We start from the raw sequence: 24,993 nt of genomic DNA, 5'->3' as shown, positions 1-24,993 counted from the left end.
TCATGAGTTAGAACATTGTTTCCCATCCCGGTCACTGGAGACACCCAGATAGTCCACGTTTTGCTCCCTCCCAGCTCCCTGCCAGACAGTCAACAGTCCACCTCATAGGGAGCTGGAAGGGAGCAAAAATGTGGATTTACTCGGGGTCCCTGAGGACCAGGTTTGGAAACACTGAGTTGGAAAACGTGTAGGAGTGAGGTGCTTTAGAATTTAGGTGCCTTGGATCTGACCTCCTGTCAGTTCCTCTACCCCCACGTGTGTGGTAATTGGTGTGTTCCTCCAGGGTCCTCACGGAAAGAGATCACAGTGCACTGGGAATGGCTGGAGGCCAACCTGCTTCAAACACTCTCTATCTTTGACAATGAGGAGGACATCACCACCTTTGTCAAAGGAAAGATCCAGGTAGGCCTTACACACTTTACTTTTACTGATTAGCTTGCAGCACCAATCTAGGATCCGTGAATGAGAAAGTCCACCCATAATTCAAAATCCAAAATGAAATATGACAGACAGCTGTCAGACAACCTACTGTCGATAAATCAGGGATAAGCACAAGGTTAGTAAGGCTTTGAGTTGAACTAATTAGCTTGGTAGTTTCTGAGGATGTATAATAAATATTATGTGTGTCTCAGAAAAGCGAATAAAAAATCATAAGAGGTATTTTCCCTACTGATTTGGTTTAGTAACTTGGCAACAAGCTCCTTTATGACCCTCTTAGTTAAAAACATGGATAACAAAATCCAATACTTTGTGCTCAAATGTACTATTTTGCCAGACACCAATGAAGTTTCTGTTCTACAGGATCATTGTTGGTGTCCTACTGGTACTACAAAAACAGCCTGGAGTGAGACGAGGCTATGAGTGTGTTGCTTCCAATGTTTCCTGTCACAACGACCACACTCTGATGTGCTTTATCCTCTCCAGGGCATCATCGCTGAGGAGAACAAGAGCAAGCAAACCACAGAGGATGAGGACCCGGGGAAATTCCGGGAGGCCGAGCAGAAAATGCGGAAGCTATTCAGAATGCCAGATGAGGAAAAGCTGGTGAATTATTACTCCTGCAGCTATTGGAAGGGACGAGTCCCTCGACAGGGTTGGGTCTACCTGAGCGTTAATCACCTCTGCTTCTACTCCTTTTTACTGGGCAAGGAAGGTCAGTTGGCAAATCTTCCTCTTTACCTAGGTTTAACCGTGATGAATCTGCTGCTGTAGCAATTCAACCTCTCTGCCTCAGACATTCATACATTTATCCTCAAGTAACTCCCAGTTTCTCCTCAGCTTTTTCTGTGGCATTTTTCCTCTTCTGGTGGGTATATTTGACAGCTGTTGCACTCAAATTTGATGGATATAACTCCATGTGAAAATATCTGAATGATTTTTCTTTTGTGAACGTATCTGTCAGTGTGCCTTTGGTGGGTTTTTTGACCCCCTTGCCCTTTGGTGGATGCATCAGTAACGATGTTGTAGATGTTCCTCTCCCATCAGCTGTGTCTATGGTTATATGTATGCTGATGCACTAACCAGATTGTGTATTCTATATTTCCTGGTGCCTCTCTGCCTACCTCAGTGACTTTGGTGGTGCAGTGGACAGACGTGACACAGCTGGAGAAGAATGCCACACTGCTATTTCCAGAGAGCATCCGGGTCAGCACTCGTGACACAGAGCACTACTTCTCCATGTTCCTTAACATCAATGACACGTTCAAGCTCATGGAACAGCTGGCCAACATCGCGATGAGGCAGTTGCTGGACAACGAAGGCTTTGCTGCAGACCTATCTCTACCCAAGCCCTGCAAGAACTTGAAGAATGTTTCTGCCCTCAAAAGGTGAAACTTCTTTTGCCAACTGATTTGCCACTTTCTAACAGCGCAAGTCTTGGGAGGAACTTTTCTGAGCCCATTAGTAATAGATGGTAAAATATATGTATGGTATTTTAAGGGTCTTTAAATCACTTTGTGAGAGTATGTGTACATGCCGAAATGTTCATTTATCTGTTTTATTAGATTCTAGCTTTAACTTTTGGTTCAGTGTCAGTATGTTCAGTATAATTATGTTTCATGGCAGAACTTTGCAGATTCGGCTCATTTCATGCTCCCACGTTTCAGAGATCTTGATGCACGAGCAAAGAACGAGCGCTATCGTGCCCAGTTCCGCCTGACAGCTGATGAGCGGCTGGACGGACACACGGATTGCACGCTCTGGACACCATTCACTAAGATGCATGTGATCGGCCAAATGTTTGTTTCCAACAATTACATCTGCTTCGCGAGTCGCGAAGAGGACCTCTGTCAGCTGATCATCCCCCTGAGAGAAGTAATTTTTTTTGTTCTGAGCAAATGTGCACTTACTACCTGGATACATAGCTTTAAACATTTCTTTTGACTGCTTTAGACTTTTGTGCAGTACTGTACAGTACATGAACCATTTTGATTTATTAATGATGAATAAACATGGAATCAGTACAAAACCAACACTGAGTTTAATACTTTAAGTGAGTAATACATTAAGTGTGTGCTCCCTCAAGTTAAGTGTTGGCAGATATTGTTTTCTTACCATTTCCAATCATGATTCTTTGTCTCCAGGTCTCCATTGTGGAAAAGGCCGACAGCTCCAGTGTCCTGCCCAGCCCGCTGTCCATCAGCACTAAGAACAAGATGACCTTCCTGTTTGCCAACCTTAGGGACCGTGACTTTCTGGTTCAGAGGATCTCTGACTTCCTGCAGCGAACCCCTGACAGAGTGCGGAGTAACAGCAAAGATCTACCTGTGAGAATTGATTTCATCAGTCAACAGAACAGCCTTAGAGATTCAATAGCGGGCTCAGTAGAGCAACACCTTCAACATGCACTGTGTAGATGTCATAGGTAGTTAAGAGAAATATTTATAGTTCTTTATCCAGGTAGTAAGTGTGTATTTGCTCAGAGAAAGAAAAAAGTTTAACATTAGAATGTATGCAAATGAACAGTAACACTTTGTTCTCCAAAAAAATTACTGTTGATTCTTGCTGGATGGCTAGATGAACATCGCTTCAGTTCCAAAACTTCTCCTCTGGGGCACCCCAGCCGTTCCATGTATTTGTTAAATCTCACCACCAGCTCGATTAGTTAATTAATGAATTAGTTAAATAACTCTGTGAGATATTGATTAGCCAAACAAGGTGTGCTAGTGGTCGAGTCAAAGAATGCATAGGTATATTGGATGGTTGCTGGGTGATTTTAGGAGAGGTTTTGAAATGGCTAAACTGACACACTTCAACAAAGTTTTACACCAACATGAACAGCATTTAAATATATTTATTTGACTACCTAAGACTTTTGCACAGTACAGTATATGGAGATGGGCATGATTATTAAAGTACTTGGTAAATGACTGTAACATGATAATGAAGAGACTGAAGAAGAGGATCTTATTTCAGGAACAAAAATTTGTGAAACTGAAATTGTTCTAAGGAGCATTTTCTTCTTGCTTCGAAGCAGTGCAAATGTTCTGTGATTTAGCAATGAAATGATTGTTGGGCTGTTGCATTGAAGAAGACAGGAATTGGTATAAGAACCTGTATATGAAACATAGGGTGCATGTTAAATTAAACTACAAGTTCATCCTTGACGCTCTAAGCTCTGACTGGTGGTTGTATGTGCAACTCCCTCCCTGTAGGAATCCCCCAGCTCCACAGCTCCCTTTCTCACCCCACCCTCCCCAGGTGAATTCATACCTGGCCGGTACTATAGCCCCAACCTTCCCACTGCTACTCAGAGCCTCATTAGCATATTCCAGAAGAATGCCTCTGAGGACCTGGGGCCCAAAGCTGTGAGTCCCTACATTCCAGACTATTCCAGTCAATCGATTACCCCCCCCCCCCCCCCAAACACTCATGTCACACGATGATGTTCTGTGTTTGATCAGACCAAGGAGAAGATGAAGGAAGAGTCTTGGAACATCCACTTCTTTGAGTTTGGGAGAGGTGTGTGCATGTACCGTACCTCCAAGACCCGGGAGCTGGTTCTACTGGGCATTCCCGAGAGCCTCCGTGGGGAGTTGTGGCTGCTATTCTCAGGTAATTTTCTCTGGTAGGACTAGGCTAAATACATTTCTTTTGTAGTCTTGGGCAAATGGTGGTGACGGTGTTTGAAAACAAAAGGTAACTTAGTTTTGCCAGTCATAAGATACTCCTGTTTGGCTTCTACCTGTGGCCGATAAGATGTGCTGTCACCACAGAAACTTGACTCTTGTAGGATTAGAAATTATTACTGACTTTGAATGAAATATCTCCATAAACTGGTGCGAAATTGTGTCCAGCTGACGTTCAAACCCTCAAGCATCCGGACTTTAACTTCTCTAGCAACTCTGTGTAACTTATGTGCTAACGTTTGCTTTTGCTTAGGATCTAGGTAAAAACCATAGTCTCTAATAACAATTTCTATACAGTGTTAAAATCTGCAGATGTACATCTAGATTGGTATCAAGAGTTCGATTTTTGTGGAAGTAACTGTCACACTTTATAAGAGGAAGGGCATCTTCTCTGTCAAAATTTTGGCCATGTTAGTCTTGTCAGCATTCCTTACTGTAGTTCACTTGCTATAAGGAACCCTGGTGTGAAAACAGCAGGCAAAAAACTGCACTAAGGCTGCTTTTCGGTTATGACCAAAAATGGCCATGCCTCAGACAACCAGCTGTCAGGAAGGGACCAATGAGGTCAGAAGAAAAGTGCTGATATTCTGAAAGCAAATGAAAGGAGTCCTGTAGGAAGACAGAATATCTGACTAAAAAGCCCTTTCTTAGTTCCAAGATCTCACACATTTTTGACTGTCTCTTATGGGGCTGAAATGAGTTAGGACCCTTATTTGGGAGAATGATTCCATCATTATGATCATAATAGATTTAATATTTCTGTAATATAATATAATAAAGGTTGTCTTGAGTTCCGATGTGTAGTTTTTGCCCAATGCTATTAATAGTTCTTACCCCCATTTATGTAACCCAGGGGTGGCAAAGGGCTAATGTCTATGCGGGTTTTTGGGATAATCTTAGTCAGCTGTTCAAACTCGGTGAGAACTTTTCAGCTAATCAGTCATCTACTTAGTAATATAATTAGAGGTTTGCATTGAAAACCCACATATACGAAGGGGCCTTTCTGGATAAGATTGGCCACCTCTGATGTTTTTGGATGTTTTTATCAGATCAGTTCCAATTAAGTACCTTGTTAAAGGGCAATACAACGAGGGAGATTGTTGACAAACCAACCTCTTTATGACTTATTTGTCCTAATCTTCTTGATGGAACCCTCAACAACCAAGTTAGAAGACCTGGCTGACATGTCTGTGTAGAGGTGTAGGATTGGAGAAGGTAAGACCTGCTATTCCCTTCACTTCACAGGTGCACAGAACGAGATGGCTTCCCACCCAGGGTATTATGCCGAGCTGGTGGAGCAGGCCATGGGTCGATGTACGTTGGCCACAGAGGAGATTGAGCGTGACCTTCATCGTTCCATGCCTGAGCACCGGGCTTTCCAGAATGAGATAGGCATTGCAGCACTACGCCGTGTGCTCACTGCATATGCATATCGGAACCCCAACATCGGATATTGCCAGGTTAGCCTCATGTTAACCGCACACTTACAGAAATACGTGCATAAGCTTCTCCCTGGTTGACCCCACCATCATCTTTACCTTGTCTTAACCTGGGCATCTGCTTCTGGGTGACTCTTGCTTGGCACAGGGTTTTGGGAATTGTGCCAAAAGGCTCACGCAGTGAGTGTTGCAGTTAAGCTTGGGCAGTATGACGATATCACAGTATACGCCAGAATTTAGAAATCCTAAAAGTATAATTTGTGATACCATGAAAAATACAGATGCTCCTTTTTCTATGAAACTGATACAGAGATGCTGTATTGAGGTGATGTATTGTAGCGCACAGCGTTAGCAACGATTGGAACGTCACTAAAGTTTTTTTTTTATTATTTAAAAAAGTCAGAGTAATGTGTATGCAAAGGTTAATGCCACACATAATAAATGTGGCATTAATGCGCTGTAAACTGTTGGAGCATGCGCAGCATACATGAAACTGTGTGTATGCGGGCGCAGATAGGGCAGGTACCACACATCAGGCAGGGTGATCTTTTTAACTCTGCAACAAGAAGTTGTCTCCTTGTTTCCCTAGTGCTCAACTTCCGCCGTGAGTCTGTTCAGCCTATCTCTGAGTTTACAGTATCCTACATGATTTATGTTTTTATTTTAATTATTGTAATTATTTCAAATATTTCACCAGGGTGAAATGTCTAGAAGGCATGAAGATAAGAAAAAATATACATGCTGCCCAAGCCGAGTCGCAGTGTGTGGCCAGGCTCAGCTCATATTTTTCTTCCTTAGGCTATGAACATAGTGACCTCTGTTCTGCTGCTGTACTGCACGGAGGAACAGGCCTTCTGGCTTTTGGTGGCTCTTTGTGAGAGGATGCTACCAGACTACTACAACACACGTGTGGTTGGTAAGGGCCCGGCTCACCTTCGTACGATGTGACATGGACTTACACCTTAGAATTATTCTTACACTGTACGGACTGAGTTATCTTTGTTTGTGTCTATGCGTGTGGCAGGTGCACTTGTGGATCAGGGTGTGTTTGAGGAGCTCACCCGTGACTGTCTCCCGCTGCTGTATGAGCGCATGCAGGAGTTGGGGGTCATCTCCACCATCTCGCTCTCCTGGTTCCTCACCCTCTTTCTTAGCGTCATGCCCTTCGACAGTGCTGTCCTAATGGTGGACTGCTTCTTCTACGAGGGCATCAAGGCCATCTTCCAGGTCTCCCTGGCCGTGTTGCACGCCAACATGGAGCAACTTCTGGCCTGCAATGACGAGGGGGAGGCCATGACTATCTTGGGAAGGTGGGCGTAAAGCCATGACGATGTTTTGTAGATGGTTGTGCGCCTTAGACTGTCGTGTAGATGGCGTAGGTGCCTGACTGTACTGTGCTCGGCAGGGTGCTGTTTATGTCAGATAGGAGGGAGCTGTTACCAGCTTACTATAAGAGGTTATATATAAGGTATATGTTTATTCCTGGATAAGCATTATTGCTGCTGTTTGTTCTTGAAGGTACTTGGACAATGTTGTAAACAAGCAGACTGTCTCGGCTCCCATTCCCCATCTCCACGCCCTTCTGACCAGTGGTGATGAACCACCACCTGAGATCGATGTATTTGAGCTCATGAAGACCTCCTATGAAGTGAGCCCCACTGTTCTGAAACTATTCTCTTACGGTTTATTGCATTCCCCACTGCCACATTAGTTTCACAACTGATTGCTGCCATTGCTGCAGCACTAGTTCCTCACTGCTCATTATCTGGATTATTGCTTAGTTGTATTCCTATCATTGGGATTGCATTACTGTTCTCTCCATAGCTCATTGTCTTGATTGTTCTAATGCTGCTCCATCATTACCCATTGCCTGCAGCCCTGCAATGCATCTCTAGCCCCTTTCTCCATCACGCTTCAATGCACGCCTGACAAAGAGCCTTTCCCCATTTCCTTGTTGCTGCTGAGTGATCTCCGCTTTCTCCTCTGTGTTGGTGCAGAAGTTCGGCAGTCTGCGCGCGGACGCCATAGAACAGATGAGGTTCAGACACAGGTTGAAGGTTATCCAGTCTTTGGAGGACACTGCAAAGAGGAGTGTGGTAGGGGACTATGCTGTCACAAAGTTGGGTTGTATGTTGCGTTGTGAAATATCTTGGTATTGAGCTGTAGGTATGGTACCGTGATCTGTCTGTCTGTGTCTCTCTCTATGTGTTTGCTGCCTCGGTAAGAGCTAATACAGGGCTATGCATCTTCAGGTTAGATCCATCATGACGGATTCCGCTTTTAGCCTTGATGAACTGGAGGAGTTGTATGTCCTCTTCAAGGTAAGACTGGCGACACATCTCATATTAATTTAGTAGCAAATATGACTTCTGCGGGCAATTTTAATGATCACACACACAGACCTGTACTCATTTGCCATTGTGGGGACCGTCCATTCATTTCTATGGGCAAAACCCTAATGTATCTCTCTCTCTCACACACTCACACACACACACACACACACACACACTACATAAAAGCTAGTAGTAAATTTCTTCTGTTCTCCAGAAAGTTACTGATACCCCAGCCATTCTATCTATTTCTTAAATTTCACCATCAGCTCATTTAAGTAATTAACTGAATTAGTAAAATAAGTCCCAAGATATTGATCAGCTATATTAGGTGTCCTAGTGGTTGAGTCAAAAAATACATGGGTGTATTGTATGGTTGCTGGAAATACTGGGATGATTTTAGCAGAGGTTTTGAAATGGCTAAGCTAACACACTTTAATAGGCATAATAGCACAGTTTTACACCAAATAAAGATAATTTTAAAGAAATTTTTGTTGGCTGCCTAAGACTTTCACACAGGTCAGTCTGTCTGTGTCTGTCAGGCAGGCATTACTGACACTATGGGGACCAAATGTTCCCCCAAAGATGTGAATATCTCAATGCCAAAGTCTTTTAGTCTTGGAGAAGTTTAACTTGTAATGCTTGTATATACTCCTGTTTTACAGTTACCTGCATAGTGTAGTGACTGGGCATGTTTTTAGTATATGAATCTCCATTTTGTGTCTTTGTGTGTTCATGACACTCTGGCCTGCTTGCCTGTGTGCATGTACTCGCAGACAAAGCACATCCTCAGCTGTTACTGGGGGGCGAGCTCCACGGCGGCGGAGCGCCACGACCCCAGCCTGGCCTACCTGGAGCAGTACCGCATCGACCGTGGTCAGTTCAGCCAGCTGTTCGCCACCCTGGGACCCTGGGCCTGTGGCACTCACACATCCATGCTGGCCGCTCGCCTCTTCCGACTCCTTGACCAAAACAAAGACGGCCTCATCAACTTCAAAGAGTTTATTACCGGCTTGAGTAAGAGACATTTCAGAGCCTGTATAACCATGTTATATGTCTTTATATGTCAGGTTTTGGCTTTAATGAATTCCATAAAGCATACTGTGAAGATTTTTACAAATTGTGTTTTGAAGGCTGTATCATTTAACCATCGAACCTACCTTGTTGTCTTAGGTGGGATGTACCATGGAGACATGACAGAGAAGCTGAAGCTGCTCTACAAAATGCACCTTCCTCCTGGTGAGTCAGTGACCGGCCATCGTATTTACCCACCAGACAGCCAACCAAATGATGGCCAAAAAGGAAAACACAAGATGCAATTGATGCTATGCTATGTCTTTTTATATAAATTACTTTTCAAATATGTGTGTGTTTGTGTTGGAGGTAGCTGACTCTTGTTGTGTGTCTGCGTTGGAGGTAGCTGACTCTTGTTGTGTGTCTGCGTTGGAGGTAGCTGACTCTTGTTGTGTGTTTGTGTTGGAGGTAGCTGACTCTTATTGTGTGTCTGCGTTGGAGGTAGCTGACTCTTGTTGTGTGTCTGCGTTGGAGGTAGCTGACTCTTGTTGTGTGTCTGCGTTGGAGGTAGCTGACTCTTGTTGCTATTACAGCACTCTGCCCAGAAGAGGCTGAGTCTGCCCTGGAGGCCACACAGTTCTTCACTGATGACGTCACTCCACAAGGTCTGTGCTGTTTCTCGCACGCACGCACGCATGCACCCTGGTTCAGCATATGTGCTCGACGTAGATTTAAAGGTAGTTGGTGCAGATGGACCCGGATTTTCTGGTCTGTCGGTACAGTCCCCCAGTCATCTTCAGTGTGTTTTCAGTGCATGTGAAGAGTCCATTTCCACTAATCAGTAACATGTTCTCTGACTTCCTCATCTACCATGTGGTTGGCTCTGTCACCTCCCTATGGTTTCCCTTTGTTCACATATGCATCCCCTGTCTCAGCCTCACTTTCGTTTCTCTGCCTCTGTGTCTTCTGCTTTCTCATGCCTCCAGATTCTCCTTACCTGTCAGATCTGGACTTTCTGCTGCAGGAGGTGAAATCAGGTTTGTCTTTCCAACTTTTCTATTCTGCTACCTCCTCAGTGGTTCACATAACCTCTTCTTCCTAATACAACCTCTTTAGGTTTTGTTCATTCTTACTGTTTCCACACTCTCTATGGGATTTGCCTCAGTCAGGCTCATCTTTCCCTGTCATTCTCCGTTTTAACTGTGGCTGCCTGCTGTTTGCCTTTGTTCTCCCTCCTAACGCAAAGCTCCTCCTTCCCTCACCCCGTGGGTCACTTCCACCCTGTAGCCCTCAGGTTTTCTGTCAGTTTGAGACTCCTGCTTCCTGTTTTCAGGAGAAGTGGTGAAATCTGCAGAGACTGGCGAGATTGCCGTGAGCCCGGAGGATAAGAAAGGTAACCCCCGGTGACACCCTCCTTTATTGCATCTTTTGGGCTGATTTTGCTTTCCTGCTGCGTCTTAGCTATTGCTGGAGAGCCGGCTTTTACATAAGTGATGCTCCTGAGGGCATGACTATCTTAACATGGATATCCTTATAGAGGAGAAGGTGAAGGATTATAAATATTACCTGAGGATGTGGGCCAGAGAGAAGGAAACCAAAAAGGACTCCATCAAAGACCTGCCCAGGATGAACCAGGTAAGTGGAAATGGCCTGTTGGGGAAGAATTGCTGTTTATTTTATGTATTATAGGGCATAAATAAAATACATTTTCTCATTAGGAAAAAAAAAATATTCATGGATTTCATGCAATTATTAATGCATTTCCATGTGGAAACATTTATGATGTGCCTTTAAGCAGTGTGTGTTGTCCATATTCAGGGGATGACTAGAATTAACAAATGAATCATATAGCATGTTAATTACAATTAAGAATCATTTGTAACTAAAGAATTTGAGAAACACTTTATGTTAAAGATTTGCAACATCATGTTTGATACACCCAGACCTTAATAAGCAGTTTTTATCCTCTCTAAATGCTACATGATCAAAAGATATTTTATCATTGGATTGTTTATCCAGTTGCAGGTCAAATCCAAACTTAGTTTGTGAAAGTGACATTACAGCTCACTCACTGGTGGGCATGATGTGCAGTGACAGGTCTGTCATCTTTGGAGACATCAGGGAAAACTCGAAGGCCAATTGTCTTTCATTTGCATTTTAGTAACCTTTCTTGAATGGTCAAAGATTACGTCACCTACTAACTTTCCCTGTGCTTGTGTGTTTAACTGTCTACAGGAGCAGTTTATTGAGCTGTGTAAAACCCTCTACAATATGTTTAGTGAAGACCCACTGGAGCAGGAGTTGTATCATGCAATTGCCACAGTAGCCAGCCTGCTATTACGCATCGGTGAGGTTGGGAAAAAGTTCACAAACAACGGTGCCAAAAGGTCCGAAGGCCAGTGCACCACCAGCCCCGTTTCCAACGTGCCTCAGCCAGGAAAGGAGGAGCTTGCTGGGGAGAGCAGCTCAAGAGAGGCCCAGGTCACAAAGGCCTTAGCTGAGGCCCAGCTGGATGTCACTCTCCTCCCCAGCTCCGAGGAGGAGGTAAAAGATGACACCTCCGTGTCGTCGTACTCCTTGGTGAGTGCAGGCTCGCTGCAGTGTGAGGACATCGCCGATGACACCGTGCTGATCGGCTGTGGGGACCAGTACCGGGGCAGCTGCCCAGATGGAGACTGGTCCATTACGTTTGAGCAGGTGCTGGCCTCTCTGCTCACGGAGCCTGCTTTAGTGGACTACTTTGAGAAGAAGTATGACCTGCGGGCCAGAGTGGCAGCGTGCCGGGCCCAGAGGGCTGTGGAGAGGCAGGTCAGCTCATCTAGTGAGCACGATTTTTCACTGCCATTAAGCTGAGTCACATCCTACTCCACACCTTTCTGCACCTCGCTCGTTTTCTTATCCGCTCGGCCTTCGCACCTGCTCACCTCCCTAGCGCTGCTTCTCAACTTCTTAGACACTTTCGACTTTCGCGTGTCTTGGCTTATTATACACATCTGCCAAAGTATAAATACATTACAGGCCAGAAAAAACATGTGAAAACAGCTCCCAATATAATTTACATCAGATTTCATTAGGGGTCAATTTAATTCTAAAAAGAAGGTAGCTTTTTTCTAATTTCTTGCTTCTTACCAATCAAATACAATTCTAAATCAATTTCATTGACCCTAAAAGTTTTAGGAGGGATGCATCCAGTAAAATCTATCTGCGAACATGGTATTAACACAATGCAAGAAATGCATGTCCGAAAGAAAACATCAAGTACCCTGAAGAGCTTTTATGATTTTGTCAGTTAATTACCTAAAATAGAATAAGGCAGGAAGAACGTGCTGGAAAGTTGCATTTACCAAGTAAGTTTAAACATTTACTGAAACAATCTGCAGCTCCTAACTACTTCCTGATGTAAATGAACACAGCAGGCACCGTGTTCACCCATAGCACCAGGTTACTCTACAGACTTTGCCGTTTTCCTCGTTGGGCTATAATTGGTGCCCCTCTAAGTTTTGTTTCAGTCCCAATCCCAGTGTTACATTTCTTGAGCCTGATCTTTATTCCCTGTAGTGTTAAATTCGAGGTAACAATACTTTATTTACTTGTCTCCCATTCAGTGTTAAATCCAGTATAACTGTAGTGAATTTTTAACCATAAAACCACGAGACATCTGCTTCCCATGAGAACCCAGACAGACAAATTACTATGAAATGTTTGCTTTAACTACTCAGACTACAGTTTACCTTATTATTTTTTACAGTAATTTGTTGCCTGTGGATTTGTTTGAATTTTCAGCCAAATCAGATTGGTTTATAATAAATATGTTCTAGCTGTTTGCTGCATATCTTAATCTAATATGGTTAACTGTCATCTGTATTACTGCAATGCCATTATGTCTAGAAAATATGTAGTGATTGCCTCTTACCTTTGAGTATTGTGTTATCAGTTTGCTTCAGGAATCGGATGTGTTTAAAAGGATGTGTATAGATGTGACAGTTCGGGTTAACAGGAAGGGTCAGACAGGTGTGGGTGGAATTAGCCTTCTTATTTTCAAGGTCATTGAAAATTTTGTGGTTCCCCAAGCCTGCCTCGTTTCAGGAAAGGTTGCATGTATGACATGTAAAACATGTATGAAAAGGGATGTGGATGCGGGAGACACTATAACCTCACCAGATCCAATCCTCCTCTGCCCGCATGCATCTCCACATCAGATTCTGCGTCCAGTTTTTCTCAGATATATACAATTGGAGTTATCTGTTAATCCAGTGTTTCTCTCCCGCAAGTTGTGAGTGGTCTCTAGTTGGCCAACAATAGACTTCATAGACTTCCCTCGTTCTAGGGATTCTCACAATGTGAAGGACTCGAGTAGGAGAAGCCCAAGGGAAGATGTTTCCCCTGCAAACCGTTCATTCAGGACATTAGCAGTATTGTGATGCCTGCCAACGGAGTTGTTTGTTGTTTTTTTTTCCTTGATGTGTAGGGCATTCGGTACTGTGCTACTGGCTAATGTTGACTGGCATCCTTTGTAAACTGCCTTATTGTACAGCTTATTGTCTGCTACACAAAAGTAGATGTCTTTGTAAGGATTGATTAGTTATTATACTGATATTCAATATTTATTTGCTACAGGCTTGTTGCTGTAATGTAAAAGACACTAATAGGGAAAAAAATATTCTATTATAATACCTTTCAGCCAAAGCTCTCTGTCGTCAGTGAAAGCTTCTTTCATTGTTGAATTAATCTTGGTTCTGTGCCCTCTTATCACACGGCACATTCTTCACCTTTGTCCATTACTGAGTCACTATTTATTTACCATTTCTTACTTTATGCTAATTTTGAGTTTTTTTAAATGTTGTTGATCAATATGTACTGTACATCTTTGATACATAATAAATATAAATACTAAATAAGCCGGCTTCATGTGTGAGTTGTAAGGTTATCGAATATTTTTTTATCATTAATGATTATTAATAAGATTATATATTCTACATAAGTATTAACCTAGCTGGGTGATCCAAACATTCTGACAAGGGTGCCGGGAACAAGATTGAGAGCTGCTGGATTAACGAGAGGAGTGGTGCGCGTGTACACCAGAGGGCGCTAGCGTTATTTGACAGCGCGATTATCCGCCATTTTCAAAACGTTTGGCCGGGACTAAGAAATGTGTATCTCACTTTGTTGTATTCAGGTGTTGAATTAGGCGTGATTACAAATTAATTAAATAAATACTCGAATACTTTACATATACTCGAATACATATATTTTCTTATTCGAGATGGGACAAGAATTTAATGTGCTGAGATGCTTTTCGTGCCAAACTTTCCAGGTGCATCAGGTAGGCTGCTACTTAATGTCAGAAATATGTAAGCTGGCAACGACGAAAACAGGCAAAGTCTTTAAAAGGGGCGCCGTCTCTGTTCATAGACAACCCCCAATTTTAAGACTAAGCGTTATACTAAATACGTAATATCTTACCGCTGTTAACCGAAGTGTACATTTGTTACTTTCATTAAAAGCGATTAGGTAAATGTGCATTAAAATATCGTTGCCAATACGACAGCTAGTGTCGTCTGTTCTTCATTCACCTTGCGATTAAGTTTATGAAGAATTTTTCTTTGTAGTTTGTAAACTTTTTAAATTTTCATTTTAGGTTAAAAAGAGTAAAAAATGGAACTGTAAAATGTGTGGGGAGAAGCAGTCACTGCTAAAGGTACGTTGATTGAAGACCGATGGATTATCGTCCTCTTCCCACTTTCATGTAAAGTCAAGTTTGTTTCATTGGCACTAGTTAGAGGTACACTGGAATAACTATTAACGTTTTCACGTTAAATTACCATTAAAACTCAATAACTATACGCAGTGAGCTTCACAGCACGCAGCCCTCAATACCAGTGATAACTGTTCACACAATTCACAAGTTTATAACAGCGCAGTAAACCTTATAAAAAATGCAAATATAAAAATGAACAACAAGGGCATATAAAATAATAATAGTAAATTGCACCCCGTGGAAAATATTTGCTGGCTACTCGCATCAGAGCCCAAGATCATCAAAGGTGAAAGGAAATTTTATCTATTTAATCAGTGGTTGGTCCATTTAAAGTGTTTAAAATTTAACTGGAAATTGACACCTAGGTACAACTGTTACTCCTAGCCTTGGTATGGTGTGTCTTTGGCGTCAATCGCTTCAGACATTATGAATTAGGTGACAGGTTAACCTCTGTAAAATAGGATAAACATGCAGACATGCCCATGGGATATCTTGGAAATTACCCTTTCTGACAGACTGTGTGTCTTTCTTTAGTGTTTCAATTATATACTTTAGGCTTGTCAGCCAATTCATGCTAGTAATGATAGTAAGAAAAATCAAATATATTTAAATGTTCATGTGGCTGGTAATTAAAAATATCAGACGTTGTACCTTTATAGCTAGTTTTGTATGTGCACATAGCATGCATTCTGCGTACACTGACATGGTGACCTCGGCAGGTGTATGGGCAGGGCTCTGGGGCTGACTGCCGTTGCCACGTGCAGAAGCTCAATGCCCTACGAGGAGAGGTCCTGCTAGCTGAGGACAAGCAGGCCTCATTACCACGGTAACCATGCATTTTGCATGGCTGTGCTGTCTTTGTGATCCTTCAGACTCACCGTCACGCTAATTCCTCCATCTTAGTTGCTCTAGTTAAATGTAAGCTGGAGGGTCAGTGGACCAGACTAACCTGAATTAATAACCTATGTGGAATGTTTACAGTTGATGTGGAAGACGAATGTGAACTGGGATTTAACTGTTGGAATTAAATTGTACTTTAGCAAACCTAAACGATGAAGAACTGTCGTTTTGCCAAGTTCCAGAATCAGAATTCCACTGCCTGCATGTTGACATTTCACTTCCTGTCACATTCAGAAATTTGTATAATAATTGTTTAATACAAAGCACTTCCTTAAATGGCTTCCATGCCCTTAAATTACTTAACACTTGGTGCCACAATGTCTCTACCCTCACAGAGAGGGTGGACTGATGTCTCTGTTTGTCTTTTAAAGGAAGCAGGAGGCCAGTGGATCAAGGAAGTCAGCAGATGAACCCATAAATGGTGGGGATCAGCTGGTGAGTTAAGTTGGGAGCACTGGGTATTCTGGGAAGGTGATAGTGATTGCAACAAAAGATATGTTTCAGTATGACATGAAACGATTAACCATGTTAGTTTTACTAATTGTGACGGTCATTGTGTATCAATAAGGATTTTTTTATTTCATACAACTAATGCTATTTGTATTGATGAGATGGACTAGTATAGTGCTTCTATGATTCAGGCAATTATGTGCATGTGTGCATTGGCTTAGGTAGAGGGGGTTAAGACCAGCTGCTGGAGCAAATACCTGGAGAGTAAGGTCGACCAGGTTTTACAGGAGGAACCAGAAGAGGAAGAGAACGTTTACACTGACAGAAAAGACTTCACAATCTCCAGAAACGCAGACAAAACTAACTCTAGGTAATTGCATATTTTGCTTGGTCCCTTTGTGACATATGAGAAATTACTCAGCTGGGTTTTGAATGGCACTTTGAGGATGGGCAAGGGATTTGCACTCAGAACGGACGTACATTCATATTTTTGCAGTTGATCTAAAGCAATGAAAAAAAATTATATATTTTTTTAACTATGTTTGCATGAAACATTGAGATAAGTTAATAGGATAATGCAGTTATGGACTTTATGTGTGTATAGAAAAGGCCCTTATGTTAATGAAGGCCCAGTTTGTTGGTGTAACTGGGTAATGTTGACCATTAGGAAACAGAGAGGATGGAGCTCATGTTTTGGGCAGTCACCCCAATTTGACCCCAGAGAAGTTCACCATCCTCTGAAGAAAGCCAAGCAGCAAAAGGTAAAGGGCCTGCATTTAATGATCTGCTTCAAAACTATGTTCTGTAGTCCGGTGCTTTTCAGAACTAATGGTGGTGGCAGTGTACTGTTCTTTGTTTTATCTGTCTTATGAAATGCGTTCACTGATACCTGATCTGAATGAAAAACTGACAGGAGATTTAAAATGAACAGCTTCTCACTGTGTTTTTAATAAGCTGAATTTAATATTGATGAAGAATATGTGATGGAAAACATTTAAAACAAGTTCCCTTTGTCCGTTTTATTTTTATGTGAAACAAATAGACCTATATTTGAGTCAAACTTTTAGTGACGTTTATTAATGGAGTCTATTCACAAGCTAAAATTGTCAACAATAATATGGCAGTGGTTTGAAGAGGAAAAAATGTAGTAATATAATGCATTTGATTTAACAAGTTTAACTGTGTAATTAAATCAGTCATTTGCTTAGTCACAGATAATTAGGAGCTCCGCTGAAACACGAAACCGCATTTACCATGTGCCACCAGGACTATGGTTAGAACTAATCACACTTGTGATGATGACTTTCATGGGGTATGCAGCTTTATTTTTGCCATGGATTTGTGGTGCACTACAGGACAAATTATATTAATTATGTCCTTTCCTACAGAGGGAGCTCGACCAAGATCTCCAGAGTAACCCAAGGGTATCAGGGAACGTTTCTCCAAAAGATTCAGCTACAAACACGACACTTCCTATGGCTGAAAGTTCAGCTTCTAGTAGGCAGTGTTTTGTAGCTGAGCCTCCTCCCCTGCTTGTAGCTAGTGAAGGAGCGGTACAGAGGATGACCTCCAAGTGGGCCAGGTTCCTGACTCAGTCCTGTGACAGTGAAGAGGCAAAGGAAAGCAGTGATGTACAGGACACCTGCTCCGATAAGGCAGGAGCTGTTGTAATGGAGGGCAATTCCAGGGTGATTTCAACCCAAGCAGCTGGGGGACATGATCTCAGCTGTGCATTGGGCAGTGACAGAGGGAGTTTTGCTACCAGGGGTCTGGCAAACATATCTGCTCCACAGACAGGAAGCAGTAGGGCTGGGCTGCTCCACTCACTTTTCCAAACAGAAAATGACTTTGACGACACATTTTAACTTTCCTCATCCACTGGCCCAAGTATTTGTGCATAGCCTGTTATTTGCAAGAATGGGTATGTATTGAACATCTCTAAGGACTTTTAAAATAGGATATTGATTAAACAGAAATAAAGAGACCTTATTGCTTCGGATGCTATTTATTTATTAAGAGGAAGGACAAAGATTTTGCATTTAATGATTGTCATATAAAAAGACTTTAGCGAACATCCCTCATTGTGACCAATAACCCAAAGCCTGGCATGATCATTTCACTGATTATCAACCATTCTAAAACGCAACTCATCTTACGTCTGTCATTTATAGCAATATGAAACTAACCATTACAGTGAATAAAATCTCATTAAATCAGAAGACCCGCTTTAAAGGATTTTTGCCATCGCTCTAATAAGGCTAGTTAATCTCTTGCCATAGACCCTTTATATGCAGCTACAAGATTATATAACTTGTGCAAGACTGAGGTTATATTAAGTTGACAGAAGCAGAAATCATTTCTATGTAGATAAGTGGCAGAAGAATCAACTGGTGTTAATTGGTTTAGGTGCCCTGGAATTACTTCTTGGGGCCTTTGTTTTTGCCGTACTGGATGGCATCCAGTACGGCTCCAATATCATAATTCTTGGTATGGAGGAGCCGAGTGAGCCAGCCACCCTCGTCAGTGAAACCCATAGACAGCATCTGAGCCAGGGATTCGACTAGATGTGGATCAGCATCTGCATGGAGAACACGAGACCAGCTTAGTATCTTACCACCATCCTGAAATGCAAAGTGGGATACTTTGTTCCCGTATTCTACACACTTCAAGTTCATCTGTAAATGTACAATCAGTACCTTGAGGCAAATGTGGGTATAGTGCTGCCTCTCTCATGCCGACAGAAGCCTGTGCAGAGGCAGCGGAGAACCCCGGACTGTCAGGCTGCATCCTCATTGACTGCAGCTCCCCTGTGGAGGGATCCACTTCTTTGGAGCTGAGATGGGTCCACTCTTCATCTTTGCCCTGGTCCTTGCATTCCTGTGGACAAAAGTGAGGAATAAGCAGCTCGAACACAGTCATGGCTTCCATAATGTGTCACAATGGCTCATCTCCTACAGCAGCGTTCCCAATCAGGTCCTAGGGGACCTCCAGACAGTCCTTGTTTATGTTCCATCCCAGCCCCCCAGCGTGAACATGGGCTGCCTGGCAGGGATCCTGGAAGGAGGGAGGACAGCTTGGACGATTCCAAAGACCCAATATGATATGCTTTCATGGGACCCAAAGTCTTTAGCAGTGCCCCTGCTGCTTGGGGGTCCGAAGAACCAGATTGTAGAGCACCATCTTCAGATTCATAAACCCTGGAACTTATATTTCAAAGTGAAAATGTTTACCTTGTCATCCTGCAAGCTGTTGGCTCTCTTTGGTTCCCCCTCTTGCCAGCTGTCCTTTGACTTGGTGGATTGCAGGCTGGAGGGACCCCCAGAGCCTGGTGGAGTTGGGGTCACTTTGGTCCGTTTGCCATCATGCTCCACATCAACATCCACATCAATGCCTGCGGAAACAAATTGAAAATCCCCACTGGGTTTAAAGGGCCTGCAACCCACCCACCACCACCAGCAAAAAGAGAGATAAGAAAGCCCACCCAAAGGACTCAGCATGGCAGCCACACTTTGTCCGATGTCCTTCAGGTACTCCACATTGGACTGGCTGGAAGCATCCACTAGAAGGAGGAAGACAGGTGGGACACTGAATGGATGTGTGTGGGAACAGAATGGATGGGGTGCAAAACCAACAGAAGGATATGCTTGGCCATAGGAAAGGCTGGTGGTGTGGTGTTTAAATGTGACCGTGACATGTTCAATCAAATCAAGATAGCCGTTTTATGTATCAGCTAATTACCATATAAATATTTAAGCATGTGAATTAAGACATTTATATTATTTTGTGAATAGACCTTTGATTAGCAAATGTAACAAGAGGAACAGGCTGGTTTACCAGGCTGGTCACCCCCCTGGGCTTTCTGGGTAGAATGAGAGGCCGGCTGCTGTCCAGAAGAGCCCGGCTGGAATTGACCCAGGTTCTGGGCCTGGGTTCCTGCCCACATGCAGTAAGGGTAGCCATGCCTCATCTTGCGCAACCACTTCCCTCGAGGAATACACTGCAGGAGGTCACAGAGAAAACAGCCTAAGGTTTAACACTTAAATACAAGATAAAGTCTAGTGCCAAAGGGCCATGTGCAATTTCTATACAGTGACAAGTGCTCACCTCAAAGATGTTGTAGAGAGGGTGGAAGATGGGTAGCAGGGCATGCTCCTTATGAAGCCCCTTGGCCTGGCAGGGGCCACACAGATCATAGTCGGGACACACGGTGCACTTAAAACGTGTTCCAACCACGGAGCCATCACAGCCGTCGCATGTCACATTGGGGTGCACCATCGCGTGTGGCGGAGGTGCTCTATTGGTCGGATCACAGGGAGCCTGGGCTCCAGTGGGGACCTGCTCTCGCTTGTGTTCCCTCTTCTCTGGAGAGGAAAAATAAAATGAAGTACGTCAGAACCCACTTACGGTTAATGGGACCTGCATATTTCTGTGAGCATGTCTGTTTGTTATAACCTGACACTAAACAATGCATAGCATTGCCTTCGTTAGCAAATGTGGCCTGAATCGTGCATTTGTATCCAGAACTTTAATGTAAAAGTTAACTCACCTTTGATATAGAGAAGGAAGGTTTTGTCCTTCATGCAGGACAGTCCCATGATGAGTTCCTCATCGGAGGAGAATGCAATCATATCTCCGTCCTCATCTGAGAAAACAAGGCGCCCTGAATGAACTAACTAAAGCATTCTAAGATCTTGTCCTTTTTTCACGTTTTGAACCCATCAGTGTTAAGGTAATACCTGATAACCAGCACCAATACTAATCTGACAACGAAGCTAGACTATCGAAACAGTGACAATACGGCAACAGTGCTGTGCTAAGAGTCTATATGTTGCTTAGCTCGTCTAAATAAGCTTTCAAACTAGTTTTATTTATAGTCAGTAAGATAATCGAACAGTGTATTAAAGACGACATGTATAGTTTTTCTAATATACTAGAATTAGACTGATTTGATAGTGGAATAAACATTACAAAAAATGAACATATCAATATAAAGAATACACATAATATTAAAATCTGTAGGTCGGATGTCTATGTAGATCTTAAAAATACAATTTGTTGTTATGGAAGTTATGTACTCGTTCAGGAGATGGGTTTACAAAAATAGCCATTTGTACCTCATTATTACTTTATGCGCAAGTCGTAGTAAACAAAAGACCAATGGATAATTAGTGTTCTATAAAAACTTGTAGAAACATGACGAATGCGCCATACTTGTTTACCTTCATGACCGCAAGGGAGCGTCAAAGTTACACAGTTACGTGACATACACTTCGTTACAATTTAACAACTATATTTCTATATTAAGTAGACTGCGACACAACTCAAAGCACATACAAATACCTACTTCTCACATGACACTAAATAACTTGTTTCGTACCTTTATAGTAGGACTGAAAGGTGGCATTGCGAAGGCTCTGGAAAATATCGGTTATCTTCTGAGTGAGATAAACGAAGCTGGTCGATGCATCTTCAGGAATCGTGAAGCGGCGAATCTCCTTCTGAATGTCTTCCTTTCCGAGTAGGTAAGCTTTCACTGTCATCGACATGGTGCTCTCCTCCGATCCTTACCGGTACAGCTGGCTATTGCGCAGACGAAATTTGGACTAAAATGTCTTCTGAGCAGTTCCCTGTCAAGTATATACAGCCGGATGGTCCAATCAGAGGGGCGAACGTCACCCGTCATGACTCGGGACGTTTGTTTTGTGTTTTGTTGCACCTACCGGCGCAGGCGATCTCGGCGCTGCTGTTATGGAAAGTGGGTAATGACATAGCAGTTTTTAAACTGGAAAATCCCTTTATGAAATCACTGTGTGCCAGTTACTAAAACAATATATGTTAACATTGTAAAAATGCTTGTAGTATCGTAATAATGTAAAACGTTTTGCTGTATGCGTTTGTTTTATTTTATTTATATACAATCATAAAAAAGCTGTAAAAAAATGTACCTTTGCTTGTCACTGAGATATTCTTTTAATTGAACCTTTTAGGTACAGGAACGGACTCTAAGGAACGTTCCAAAGGTACAAACAGCATGAATATACCATCAATGGTACAGAAATATTCCTGAGTCCATTTCTGTACCTTAAAAGGTACAATTATCTAAAGTTAAGGGTACAATTTGCAGACCCTTGAGAGTACAGCCCCAGTGACAAGCAAAGGTACAAACCACCGAACCAAACCACAACTACACTATAAGAAAAAAAGAGCACCAGTTGATATCTTTGCTTGTCACTGGGGCTGTATCCCAGTGTTACTGTTTGCCAGTTGTAAATGTACACTGCTGGGCAAAAAAAATAGGTAAACATGATTTACCATATGTTTTATGATTACTTTTCTTGTTTAAAATACAGGTGAAATAAGTAACAGTGTTTCACAATATTGAATGCACTGTCTGTAGCCAGCGTGCAGTTTAGAATGGGGTGGCTTTTCTCTTGTATTTCTTTATAAAATTCAGCCATTTGGGCTAGCCGTCTTACAGCCTTTCACAGTGTGCTGCGTCAGCGCTGTTCCATTCATGTCTGATTGAAGTCTGAGGATATCCAGATTCCACTGTCTACTATTCTCAGAATTGGTCACACATTTCAAGGGACAGGATCTGTGGCAAAGAAAGCAGCTTCTGGAAGACTTAAGTTACAACACGTGCAGATGACAGACAGCTGAACACGACCATTCTGAAGAATCGTAAGAAGCCTCTCACAAAATGAGCACAGGAATTCAGAAATGGGCAAAATGAGGCTGTTTCGCAAAGAATTACAAGACGGCTCAAGGAAGCTGGTTTTTCACCAACAAGGTGTGCAAGGAAACCATTGCTGTCCACAAAGACATGCGGCAGACAGACTCAAATTTTTGCTAGTTTATGGTCACCATGATTCTCAGTGGTTTCCGCATGTTCTCTGAAGACATGAGTAATGTTCTGAGCTGTGTACTGATGCTCCCAAACGCTTTCTTCGTAGGTCAAGTGAGAAATTCAACCCAGATTGCTTGTCCACTACTGTGAAACATGGCAGAGGTGGGATAATGGTGTGGGGGTGTTTTCTGCATCTGGTATTGGTGAACTGGTGTGATGTGAAAAGTCCATTAATGCAAAGGAGTACCAAACGAAATTACAGAAAGGGTTGCTTCCAAGCTTAAACACATTGCATAGTGGAAATGACAGACAAAACACCATTTTCCACCAAGATAATGCACCAGCACACAGAAAAAACAACAAAGTCATGGTTGGAGAGGCATTAACTGACAGTGATATTTTGGCCTGGTCCTTCACCAGATCTTAACCCCATAGAGAATTTACGGGTGCATATCAAAGCCAAACTTGTTGGCAAAAAGTTTAGGAGCAAAAACCAGCTGTGGGAAGCAGTCAGACATGAATGGAACAGTATTGATGCAGCACACCGCAAAAGGCTGTCAGATAGCTTGCCAAAAAGATTGAGGGAAAAGCCATTTCATACTAATATGTGCACTAGATATATAATATGGTGTTAAATGGTTGCTTCCTGCTTAGACTGTTGCACTTGTATTTCTTCAAATAAAAAAGTGTGATAGGCTCTGTTTGCCTCATTTTTAGTCTGATTTGAGGTACTGAAATGAACTCTGAGGAACATCCCCAAGGTACAAACAGCATTAATCTACCCCCAATGGTACAAAAATGTTCCTCAATATCCATTTCTGTACCTTAAAAAGTACATTTACCTTCAGCTGGAGTAAATTTGCAGACCCTACACTGGGGTACAGTCCCGGTGACAAGCAAAGGTACAAATTGATACTCTTTTTTCCTGACAGTGTATCAACTTGAACGTTCTTGTCATTCTGGGTGGTGTATAGAATAACATGTATGACGAATCCACAAGTGGGTATACATAGTCACACCCTATTGGCAATGTAGTGACACCAGTTCACCTAGTCATATGAATTTGGACCATGGGAGGGTACGCAGTGAAAATCCACAAAATATATCAATGAGAACACGTAAGCTCAGACTCCCAATACTGGAGTTTTGAGGCCGCAGTATTTCCCACTGAGCCACCATTCTGCAAATTTATAATTGCAATTTATAATTCTTATTTTAAAAATCTGTTACTATATACTGCAATATCGCGGCATGAACTGAAGTAATTAACACATTTCACTGGCAAAGTAAAGGGCTTTACAAGGTAAGAGCAGCAAATTAAGAGGAAAGGTAACTTAAACCCAATGGAGGCCTAATTGTTACTGAACGACCAAGTAACGGACAGCTATGTTACCATTTAATACATCATGTCTAAATTTTGCAATGTCACTTACTAAACATTGCAGTTACCCTCTTTTAAAAACGTTAAGGTCATTTTTAATTTACCGCCCTGAACCCCTAGGCGACCGCTCGGTCAGCTGACGGTGACTCGGCTCTTGTGACTAATTTGTCTGATTTCCTTGTTACGTCATTTCAGCGTTACAAACGTACGAGAAAAATCTGGAAGTTTCTTCACTCGCCGTATATTTACGAGTCATACTGACACATGACTGGTTTGTTCCACTGAAGGATACATAGAAGGCACACATGCAAAACTTTGTTCGTGATGTATCTGTAAAGTGGGTTAGCCATGGTTGCTTCTATTGGGACCTAACAAGTATTCGCACAAACTAGCATTTCCATTATATGTGTATATAAACGCTAAAACTTAGACTCTTGTCTTCTTAATGAAGTAGTTGTTACTTTGTGTTACTTTATTCTGCTAATCATACAAAATCGAGCTTTTCAAAACATCGTGGAACTATTGTCTGCGTGTTTTCTTCCTCTTCGGTCTGTCTAGAGTTCATCACGCAATACTAAATGTGCGACAAGTAACATTTCTTCTCCGTTAGATGGCAGGGTTACTCCATAAACACAGACGTTTCGTTAACCTTAAGAAAACTACCGTAAGAACTGTAAAGTTACGACTTCAATAAATATTTTTAAATCGTGACAAATAACAACAACGGACTTCCTCTCAAGTATATCA

General features: G+C 42.4%; 3 protein-coding genes across 5 annotated transcripts in view; 2 read left to right on the top strand and 1 right to left on the bottom strand.

The window, feature by feature from the left end:
* Positions 1-13,808, top strand: part of LOC125751138 (TBC1 domain family member 9B) — a 17,331-nt gene extending 3,523 nt beyond the window's left edge. Inside the window, exons 3-22 of one of the 2 annotated variants that reach the window (XM_049029702.1) lie at positions 284-402; positions 925-1,153; positions 1,568-1,826; positions 2,106-2,313; positions 2,583-2,765; positions 3,654-3,806; positions 3,903-4,053; positions 5,373-5,587; positions 6,365-6,482; positions 6,591-6,876; positions 7,085-7,214; positions 7,564-7,662; positions 7,819-7,887; positions 8,673-8,913; positions 9,070-9,135; positions 9,504-9,575; positions 9,897-9,947; positions 10,244-10,303; positions 10,448-10,545; positions 11,146-13,808. In XM_049029702.1, the coding sequence (XP_048885659.1) occupies positions 284-402; positions 925-1,153; positions 1,568-1,826; positions 2,106-2,313; positions 2,583-2,765; positions 3,654-3,806; positions 3,903-4,053; positions 5,373-5,587; positions 6,365-6,482; positions 6,591-6,876; positions 7,085-7,214; positions 7,564-7,662; positions 7,819-7,887; positions 8,673-8,913; positions 9,070-9,135; positions 9,504-9,575; positions 9,897-9,947; positions 10,244-10,303; positions 10,448-10,545; positions 11,146-11,763 (3,425 nt within the window). In that variant the 3' untranslated portion in view covers positions 11,764-13,808. The remainder of the gene's footprint in view (positions 1-283; positions 403-924; positions 1,154-1,567; positions 1,827-2,105; positions 2,314-2,582; positions 2,766-3,653; positions 3,807-3,902; positions 4,054-5,372; positions 5,588-6,364; positions 6,483-6,590; positions 6,877-7,084; positions 7,215-7,563; positions 7,663-7,818; positions 7,888-8,672; positions 8,914-9,069; positions 9,136-9,503; positions 9,576-9,896; positions 9,948-10,243; positions 10,304-10,447; positions 10,546-11,145) is intronic. The other variant, XM_049029703.1, reaches the window with a different exon arrangement.
* A 135-nt stretch (positions 13,809-13,943) lies between these two features.
* Positions 13,944-18,003, top strand: LOC125751156 (MRN complex interacting protein). Of its 2 annotated transcripts, none has more exons than XM_049029738.1 (7): positions 13,944-14,233; positions 14,549-14,608; positions 15,388-15,494; positions 15,940-16,003; positions 16,240-16,388; positions 16,686-16,779; positions 17,407-18,003. In XM_049029738.1, the coding sequence occupies exons 1-7, from the start codon at positions 14,174-14,176 to the stop codon at positions 17,881-17,883; spliced, it is 1,011 nt and encodes a 336-aa protein (XP_048885695.1). In that variant the 5' UTR covers positions 13,944-14,173; the 3' UTR covers positions 17,884-18,003. The 2 variants fall into 2 exon arrangements, with proteins under 2 accessions (XP_048885695.1, XP_048885696.1); XM_049029739.1 differs by lacking the exon at positions 13,944-14,233 and adding an exon at positions 14,267-14,421.
* A 1-nt stretch (position 18,004) lies between these two features.
* On the bottom strand, positions 18,005-21,647 carry sqstm1 (sequestosome 1). Its single transcript, XM_049029735.1, has 8 exons — positions 21,396-21,647; positions 20,565-20,660; positions 20,123-20,379; positions 19,853-20,015; positions 19,500-19,577; positions 19,249-19,409; positions 18,715-18,895; positions 18,005-18,596 (listed from the first exon to the last, which is right to left on the bottom strand). Exons 1-8 carry the CDS (start codon positions 21,562-21,564, stop codon positions 18,436-18,438), a joined length of 1,266 nt encoding a protein of 421 aa, XP_048885692.1. The 5' UTR covers positions 21,565-21,647; the 3' UTR covers positions 18,005-18,435.
* Between the last annotated feature and the right edge of the window lie 3,346 nt (positions 21,648-24,993).

The sequence above is a fragment of the Brienomyrus brachyistius genome, chromosome 10 (assembly GCF_023856365.1).
Source record: "Brienomyrus brachyistius isolate T26 chromosome 10, BBRACH_0.4, whole genome shotgun sequence".
In the NCBI taxonomy this organism is placed as follows: domain Eukaryota; kingdom Metazoa; phylum Chordata; class Actinopteri; order Osteoglossiformes; family Mormyridae; genus Brienomyrus; species Brienomyrus brachyistius.
This window is presented reverse-complemented; position numbering and strand designations above follow the sequence as displayed.